This window comes from Chaetodon trifascialis, chromosome 21, assembly GCF_039877785.1.
Source record: "Chaetodon trifascialis isolate fChaTrf1 chromosome 21, fChaTrf1.hap1, whole genome shotgun sequence".
Lineage (NCBI taxonomy): Eukaryota > Metazoa > Chordata > Actinopteri > Chaetodontiformes > Chaetodontidae > Chaetodon > Chaetodon trifascialis.
The window spans coordinates 812,501-822,500 of NC_092076.1; the positions used below are offsets into that span (position 1 = coordinate 812,501).

The 10,000-nt window shown below is 52.6% G+C and overlaps 1 protein-coding gene across 2 annotated transcripts in view; it reads right to left on the reverse strand.

The window, feature by feature from the left end:
* Positions 1-10,000, reverse strand: part of ankfn1a (ankyrin repeat and fibronectin type III domain containing 1a) — a 67,176-nt gene that overhangs the window by 49,634 nt on the left and 7,542 nt on the right. For both annotated transcript variants that reach the window (XM_070991245.1, XM_070991244.1), the window contains exon 5: positions 7,896-8,146. In XM_070991245.1, the coding sequence (XP_070847346.1) occupies positions 7,896-8,146 (251 nt within the window). The remainder of the gene's footprint in view (positions 1-7,895; positions 8,147-10,000) is intronic.

Below are 10,000 nucleotides of genomic sequence, written 5' to 3' on the forward strand. Positions count from 1 at the left end.
TCTGACAGATGCTGGTCTCTGTAAATACCATCATGAAGACCTAAAAAGTTGAGTCCTGCTCTGGATGAAGCGCGCAGGCTGATGAGTGAATGATGAAGATGCTCTTAATATAGATGACAAGCACACATCTCTTCAGATTTCCACCAATCAGAGGCCTCGTGATGACGTCGAACGGTCTGAACTCATTACGCTCATTAGTGCGACTCCTTTAAATCTTGTACCGCTCATTCAGCTTCAGCATCTCAGAGAGGGACGAGGCGTCCTCTAAACTGTCAATCACTGTGTGACGTGCAGATCCTCATCCTAAATGAATGTGCAGCTTTGCTGGACGCCTGAGTTCACTGCCACTTTGACTCGGTTTGACTCGGTTTGACTCTGTTGGACTCTGTTGGACTCGGTTTGACCCACAGTGCTTCAGGCCTGGATCTCGGTCAGAATGATCCTGCCTAACGTCTCTCAGTCTTGACAGTGGAATAATCGGGATCATCATCGATGAATTGGTCTCAGTTTGTCTCCTGGGACCGGACGGTCTGTGACTCCTGTCGTCTTCGCTCATCTGGTCCTCCGGCTGCTCAGACACATTTCATCTGTCCTGACCTCCCTGACGGCTGCTGGCTGAGGTGGTCACCGGACCAGTTCCAAACCTTTGGTCACTAAAACACGTAAGCATGCTCACCGCCTCAGCACGCTGCCCTCAGCACGCTGCCCTCAGCACGCCGTCCCTCAGCACGCCGTCCCTCAGCACGCTGCCCTCAGCACGCTGCCCTCAGCACGCCGTCCCTCAGCACGCCGTCCCTCAGCACGCCGTCCCTCAGCACGCCGTCCCTCAGCTCTGATTGGTTGCAGGTCCCATGGAAACAAAAATGAGCTTCAGCTCCAGAATGATTTGCATGTCTGAAATGTTCTGCTGATGCCAAGATGGCTGTTTGAGAACTGATTAATAATCTGAGCAGTTATGGAAGCAGAAACACAGACCGCCATTCTTCAGATTCACTACTTTTCTCTGTCTTATGTGACAGTGAGGTGAACGTCTTTGGTTTTGGACAGTTGGTCAAGACGTGAAGACAGACGTGAAGACAGACGTGAAGACAGACGTGAAGACAGACATGCAGACGTCACTGCAGCTCGATGAAGCTGAACGGATTACAATCAGTCAAGAAAAAACCTGCTGGACTGATCCAGAACCAGAACGATCCTGAAGCTGAGACACCTGGAGAGGACGCACCAATCACTGAGTCAGGTGTGAAAAACCATCAGCTGTGACTCGTCGTTGGCGGCGGTGAACGAAGAAGCTCGTCCTCTGAACTCAGAGAGCGTCACGACAACACACTCTGCTTTCTACACACACACGAAGGCAGCTGAGGAAGAGTCCACGAGAGACGAAGAGCAGAGGAATGTTTACAGTCAAGATCCTCATCAGCTGTCAAACTATCACACACACACACACACACACACACACACACACACACACACACACACACACACACACACACACACACACCCCTATACACAAACACACACACCTATACAAAAACACACACACACCTATACAAATACACACACACACCTATACAAAAACACACACACACAAACACCTATACACAAACAAACAAACACACACACACACACACAATCCACCTGGCAAGCTTCACCACTGTACCACTAATCTGAACAAATATTCTGTCCTCCCTCCTCCTCCTGCTCTCCTCCTGCTCTCCCCCCCCTCCCCCCCCCTCCCCCCCCCCCCCCCCTTCTCACTTCACCCTGCTAATTTGAACAAGGCTTTATTTTGATATTTGTCAGCGGCTGAACTGTAGCGGGCTTGTTGGCCTCTCGGCGGGTTAATTAGCGCAGCAATGGCAGCATTCATGTCCGGGCGAGGAGCCCGCAGACGGGGGAGGCCGAGCCGTCCCTCCTGGCAGCGGCCGCCGGCTCTGGCAGCCCCGAGCGCTGCCTGGCAGGCTCGTCCTCTGGGTGAGTGACAAGCTGACTGGCGTGGGCGCGGCCGACGCTCGCTGGACTTCAGCAGAGGTCAGCGCAGACGGCCGTCAAACAGACCGGAGCAGCGTGGAAGAGACGTGAGCTCAAGAGCGCCCCCATGAGGCCGCAGTGCTGATTACAAGGCCGAGGAGACAGACAATTGGCGTCCTGGAGGACATCTCATCATGTGACACACTCAGGGTCATGGCGGACAATTTCAATCAAAAAGCAGAACTTTTTATTCCACATGTTCTTCCTCCTACTCCAAAACTGGTGCCTACATTGCCCACAATGCATCACGACAACCAGCAGTTCAGACAGAGATTGTTTTGAGATTGTGGTGTTTGGCTAACAAACCGCCGCCATGTGATGTCAACGCGTGCGTGTCTCCATCATAAATGCGTGTTTTGGCCTGGGATCGGCTGAATGTCTGTCTTCTCCGTCCTGCCGGATAAACTCTGCCGGCGCTGACTGATCCGTCACGGTTGTATGAACACTTCGCTCCTGAAGCAGTGCAGCTTCACTCGAGCTGTTTCTTCCAGAGGAAACACCACATGTATTACAGTCAGTGAACGCATCAGCAGAGCAGACCGTCAGTCAAAGGTCGCTGACCTCATCGATCCGCTCGGCGCTGTGGAAAATCCACGGGAGCAGAAATGTGAAGAGTGCTGCTCATCCAGCTGAGAGAAATCTTCATGAGGAAGCTGATTCCACAGCCTCATGATCAACACGTCAGCGCCGGTCAGATGGATCGGACTCCATGCACTCTGTTACCGATGCTTCAAACAGCTGTTCAGGCTTGTTTTGAGAAGCACAAAGAGACAATCCTGAACAGCACACTGAGCGTCTGCAGCCAGCAGAAGCAGCTAAGTTTGGACGGTTTAGAGATGCACCAGCTGCTTCAGAGGAAGTCTCAGTGCGTCAGAGGCCGACGATGATGATGACGATGAGCTCCGCCGTCGCTGCTTTCAGTCCTTTTTGCCGCCTGCGTGTGCGACTGCAGTCCTGCACGTTTGTTTATGCAGGGCTCTCACATCATGTGGACACACACTCATAAGGTGGAGGGTGGCGGCGGCGGGGGCACCGCGCCATGTTTTTATAAGGGATTAGGGTTAATAAGATGGCAGGCTGAATTTATGGAGCTAATATTTCACGGTGGGGTGATTCATGGAGGATTTGGTGCAGCCGAGCAGGTTAATGGATGTTCAGAAAGACTTGCTCGACTCGTGCCCTGACGTGATTACCCTCGCGGGACGCCGGCTGCTTAATGCACCACTGTGTGAGCGCTGCTGAGTGTTTGTGTGCAAAGACGGCCTGAGAGAAACGTACGAGTAAACAGGACACACGCACAAATCCCTCCTGTGCCGGCTCTATGTATGGAGCATGTATTTCTATTCCATACGGCGCCTGCCTCCATCCTCTCACCTCGCATGGCTTCGCTGACGGCCCGTTAATCCGTGCGCTCTCTGATCGATCGAGCCTCCTTCATCACAACATGTCACACAATCGTGATCAGGGTGACCAGACCAGGCTAAAGCGGTTCAGTAACGACGTCTTAATTTAATCTGGAGACTCGAACACAACGAGCTGTGACCTTCACACACACGCCTGAAGCCTCACACACTGCTGACCATCCGTTTTCCAGCAGCAGAGATGCAGTCCCAGGCAGCATTCAGCCGTCACTCGTGTCCTGACGCTGCTCTGCGAACCTCGCCATCGATGCCAGCTCGCTCCTTTGAGGCGAGGCTCATTCTCCCTGAAGCAGGATGACATCAGCACTGTCAGACACCAGAAACCTGTTTCTCCTCAGACCACCATGAAATAATGTGAGATCACTTTTGGGTTCAGCTGCCCACACGCAGCTCGCACAGTGTGCACGACCCAAACCCTGTGGAGAGCTCAAACAGAAGAAGAAGAAGAAGGAACGGGGATCGTAACTGTGGAGCGTCTGAACTGAGGCGGTTTGATCAGCCTGTGGCAGCGCTGAGCGACCGTCTGAGCTCTACAGAAACACACCTGTTGACTCAGGTAGAGGAACAGTATCTATCAGAGGGATGAAGAACGCCACCAGCCTCTTAGCTTGACGTTGGACTCAGAGAAAAGCAAAACGACTGGATTTCATTCCCTGAACTTTGTTTCCAGAGTCAGAAAACAGCAGCAGAGCCTGAAGGCAGCGGCTCCTCCAGAGGAGGAGGGAGAAGGCGAGCTCGCCCCCTGCTGGTGCTGAGCGGACTAACAGCTGCTCTGTGTGCTGCTGCGCTCATCACAGAGCATCACTGTACGTGAACGCATCACGTGACCCGCAGAGCGCCGCACGCCGTTCGTCTGTATGGAGACTGAGCTGGCAGGTGTGCAGCTAGCTGACTGATATTCTGTGAGATTAACTGTCTGGATTAAGTCTCAAGTCTCACATCAACAAGGTCCAACATTTAGCAGAGCAGCTCCTTTTGTGTCTCAGCGTCATCAGCGCGTCCCGTCGGGACGACCTCCGTCCCCCCCCCTCTGACAGGTCAGGACGGGTCTGCTTGGACCGGGTGGTGGTCTGTGCTGAAGCTGAAGCAGCCCAGCTGAAAGGAGCTGTCTCCTTCTGTCTCCTCTGGTATCGACTTACTGTCTCAGTTACGCAGTCGCTTTGAGCCTCTCAGGAAACAAAAGAAAAGAGCCTCAGGGACAAACTGTTTCTAAGAAAACTGAATTTGGTGGAAAATGAAACCAAACTGGAGGAATATCTGCAGGATGTTCACGTCTCCACTGAGGAAACACCGCTCATTTCCTGCTCAATAACTCACCTGAAAGCAGGTGTGAAGTCTATCTCTGGAATATCTGGACATGAGTGAGGGACGGACGAACCAACAGCTGAGTGGACAGAGAGACGTTGCTCATGTTGATGGTGGTGGGGGGTCCCGGAGGACTCAGCAGGCTAACAGCGAGCTGCAGCAGGACACGGCGCGGCGTCCTGCATTATGCAGCGTGCTTCCTTCAGGCTCTGCTGCTGTGCACCACCTGCTGCGTCCTCTCCACCCTGCTCACAAACTTTCCACAACAACAGAAATCACCCGTCCCTCTGTTTTACGACGGCGAGGTAAACACCCAGGGGCTGCTGGGAGGATTTTCCATGGGCGACAGGACGAAGACAGGACGCACGGCGGCGTGTTTCTGTCTCCACGCCGTCGCCTGGCTGCCTGCGTTGCCTGGAAATCTATTATTTACTGAGACAGTGGAGCAGAATGTCAGCAGGCTGAGAGGACACCGGCTGCGTCTGTCTTCAGCTCAAACCTGTCCTGGCAGCATGAAGGAGAACAGGAGCGTCCATCTGCTCCCGCTCAGCTCCTCACTTACTCCTCCAGTACATGAAGCATGATGGGAAACTTTCTGCTTTACACTAAATAAAATGTAAACACACATCAAACAGTCTGAACATGGAGGATGTTTTCATGTGTGAACACTGAGCTGTCGACGGGGCGGGGGGGGGGGGGGGGGGGTGTTGGGGGGGCAGCTTCTGTTGGACTGCTCAGTTTTTCAGTTTCACTTGTTGAGTCTGTTCAAGAAACCACCGACCAGGAGGAGGAAACGTGGGAAACGACTGAGATTACAGAGCGAGCGGTAATGATGCGTTTCACCAACGTCCTCAGAGTGAGTCACACATCAAAGACCAGAGAGACCACCATTCAACGGGACGGAGACACAGGAAACCCAGCTAGACAGAGGACGGACAGAGACGGCTGACTCTATCAACCTCTGTAGTAGGCAGGAGGACAGACAGACAAAACCACCAACAGAGACAGAGACACAGAGAGGAAGACACACACGGAGACAGAGACACAGACAGACACTGAGAGACAGACACAGAGAGACAGACAGACACAGAGACAGAGATAAAAACACAGACAGACACACAGATGCACATACAGAGACAGACAGACAGAGACAGGTTGTCCCCTCAGCCACAGTGTTGGACTGTGCTGCATCGCTCTCAGCAGGCCACACTCCAAGCTGAATCCGTCCCACAGAGGACACGCGGAGACAAAGCTCTGCTTTTTCTGTCCACATTTTAACGGCATGAAAAACGCTCAGAGCTAACTGTAGCATAGAGCTAACTGTAGCATAGAGCTAACTGTAGCATAGAGCTAACTGTAGCATACAGTAGCACGCCTGCAGTGCAGCAGTAGCATGCTACGCTAACGTCAAAGCACAGCAGAGGCTGATGGAGCTTACGTCACGTCAGCAGTCAGACCAGGTCTGTCTATCTGTCTGTCTGTCTGTCTGTGGACAGGCTGCACTGTCTTATAAGATCTGAGTGGTGCTTTCTATGTGAGGAAACTCAGGAGTGCGGCCAAACTTCAACATCTACCACAGAAAACCTGAGCTCAAACCGTCCACGAGAGGACAAGAACGTTTGCTGGAGAGACACTTTTTGTTCTCTGTCCTTTCGAATTGTTGTGTCTTTGACGTTGTGTCCATCTTGTCCCGTCGTGCCACACGCACACTGACAGTTATCATCTGACAGACCTGTGGACTTTGTCCTCGTCTCTTACTGCACCTGCCTGTTTTTCCACCAGAGATTCATGTTTCATTACTATTACTGATTGTTTGTGCTATAAAACATCAAAAACTCCCAGTTCAAACCTCCAAACAATCGATAGTGCGTGAAAGACGTCCAACAAGCTGTTGGTTATTAAAGGACTGTGCTGCAGACACGCAGCGAGCGGAACATTTTACAGCGTGGACATGAAGACACGGTTTGTGAAGGACCTCGAACACGCTGAGACTTTGGCATCTCTGTAATTTATCAGCCGTCACACTGACGCCTGACCTCTCTGCTCTAATATCAGCTGTTATATCTCATCACAACAGTGTCAATCAGGTCGTGGTGGAGAGCTGCTGCCCTCCTGAGCCAGAAACAACTGTAATATCCACTGCAGCTCGCCTGTCTGAGGACAGACAGGAGCTGTGAAGGAGCTGAGGACAGACACGCTGACACCGACACCGTGTCGTTGTCCTGAGCTACGCTAACGTGTGATCAGCTTAAAATAAACGAGTGTTTTTCTTCCCTAATGAGGAGAAACAACAACACGTTGGTGTGTTTGTTGCTGCTCAGTCAAACAGCCTCTCACACACACACACACACACACACACACACACACACACACACACTCACGCACACGCACGCACACACGCGCGCACAGACACACACTCCAGCTCTTCCTGGGCTGACGTCAGACTCTTCAGATCTGCGTCCTTCAGCTCACAGCCGACACGTTTTCTCTTCCTTCCAGTGTGAAGTTGTGAATTTGGTGAAAGCTTCTAATTTGAGCTGCTTCATTGGTCCATCTGTAGCGCAGCATGACTCAGCAACACCAGCGTGTAACCGCAGAGCTTCAAGAAGGTCTGCTTCCAGCACGGTGAGACCACTCAGAGCTGCACAACAAGGCCGGAAACAGAGCCAAACAAACCACCATGGCGTCCTGACGGCGAGGGTTCAACCACAGAGGTCGACAGGGAGCAAATGGAGTGAACGCACACTGAGCAGATACAGAACAGCATTAAAGGACACGCGTGAACCCAAAAACAGCACAGCGACCTCTCCTCAACGGCCCCCACAAACACCTCTTAGATAAAGCTGCTGCATGTCAGGGACGAACAAAGGCCGGCCTGATGTGGGAGGAACGAGCTGCACTGCGACGGCTCAGCGTATTCAGAGTAACACACGTACATGTAGAGCTTCACACACACACGCACGCACGCACGCACGCACGCACACACACACACACAGAACACGTCACAGTGAATCAGAAAAGCTCAGAAAAGGTCAGTTCAGTGAGAGCGTCACTCACTCGTCACCTGTCTGACACAGACACCTCAGAGGTGTGCTCTGCGTCCACCTGAGCTGCGAGCGACAACATGGAGACACTCACGCGGATGTTGCCGAGCTTCTTCCTGCCTCTCTCCAGTCGACTCAGCAGCCTCAGGTGCCGTTGTTCTCCGTCCGACGGCTGCAGCAGTCGGTCGTCAACCGAAACCGTTTTCCTCAAGGCCGCCCGCTCGCCGCTCTGCGCCGGCCCGCCTCCGTCAGCCAGGGGGAGGCTCCTCGCACCCCCACCTCCTGCCGCGCTCCCCACCGACACCGGAGACGGATCAGGTGACCAGAAGTCACGCTGCACCGAACCTGGACGAGGGACACCAGAGACAGCCTGTTACTGTACACCACACACACGCACACGCACACACACACGCCTGTACCGGCATTAAATTACAGAAACAAAAGGATGTTCGTGTTGACGTTTGCTTTTATTTTGAAAGTATCTGTTATTCTTAGATGAGACAAAGTGCTTCATTTCCTCATCTGTAAAACACACAGATGGACGTCATTTTCCTTACTTCACCTGAACATCTGTCTCACATCTGGACGTCCAGAATGAAGAGACAGCAGAGACGGACACTGACGGCTGAAGGGACTCGACACTTTGAGTTTTGAGCGACGCTCTGAAGCTCCAACACAGGAGCTCCACCTTATTCAGCTGGTTTCATGTTCCCACTCATTCAGTGTGTGTGTGTGTGTGTGTGCGTGCGTGCGTGCGTGCGTGCGTGCGTGCGTGCGTGCGTGCGTGTGTGCGTGTGTGCGTGCTCAGGTGTCAGGCTGCAGGCCAGCTGCTGCATTAAAACTACATGAGGAGCAGACAAAGCGTCCTGGATGTGTTCACGCTGCAGCTCGTCTGCTGCTCGTCCGTCCAGGAATCCGTCGTCTGACCGGTCAGCTGATCTTTGGTGGAGCTCGTCACACACAGAACGAGTCTGTCCACAGCTGAGCGCTTCAACAATAAGCTGCTAGAAGCATTCACCTCAACATCTGTCTCAGCGCTCCACCCAGGGACTGACACGAGGACGGATTCCATCCTGACGCGTCTACAGAACAAAAGTGACGGAGCCTGAAGTCCACCTTCGGTTTATGGCCTTTACAAAAGAGATAAATCTAATAAGACATTCAGGCGTCTTCTCCCGTCTCTGCAGCTGATGCAGCACATGAACCTCCACTTCATCCTCAGGAACCCTGAGGTCTGACTTCACCTGCAGGTGGTTCACTGACTTCCTGTCTTTCACCTGCAGGTGGATGACTGACTTCCTGTCTTTCACCTGCAGGTGGATGACTGACTTCCTGTCTTTCACCTGCAGGTGGATGACTGACTTCCTGTCTTTCACCTGCAGGTGGATGGCTGGCTGACTTCTTGTCTTTCACCTGCAGGTGGTTCACTGACTTCCTGTCTTTCACCTGCAGGTGGATGACTGACTTCCTGTCTTTCACCTGCAGGTGGATGGCTGGCTGACTTCCTGTCTTTCACCTGCAGGTGGTTCACTGATGGACAGGATCCCACAGAGACAGATCTTTCTGCATTCTGTGTAAAAACGACATCAAATCAGAGTCAGATTCCTGAAGCGTCTCTGAGTCCATGTGTTCATGTCCTTCATCCAGTCATGTGTTCACAAAGTGGTGAACTCGCTCCACCCTCGCTCATGAACGACGGAGCCTTCCCAGGACGCCTCTTTCATACCCAAAAAGGACCATATTTGGTGAACGTGACGGTCCATTCTTGAGCCTGGAAGCAGCGATAACATCATGAAAGCATCTGCAGCAGCAAAGAAGCAGAATACAGACACCAGACTGAACTGAGGAAACAATAGAACGGCTGCACGCACAGCCTCAGGTGTGTCTCAGCGTCACAGGTGTGCTGCTCAGACAGCTGTTGTTGATGTGATGTCGTGCACATCTCTGATGGCCAGGCCAACGTTAAGCTGCGATACGTCAGCAGCGCAGCAACACGCTGGGTGGTTTTATTAAAAAGTTCAGGCTGAACACTGAAACCAGACCAGGACTAACTCTGCACTGGAGCCACGGCTCCCTCTGCTGGACACACAGAAGACACGTCCATCTCCGTCCACAGAGACAAAAACCTGCTGAATGACAGCAGGTCTCTGATCTGATCAGACAAAGCAGCCAGGTGAGACAAGAGGCAGAGACATGTTC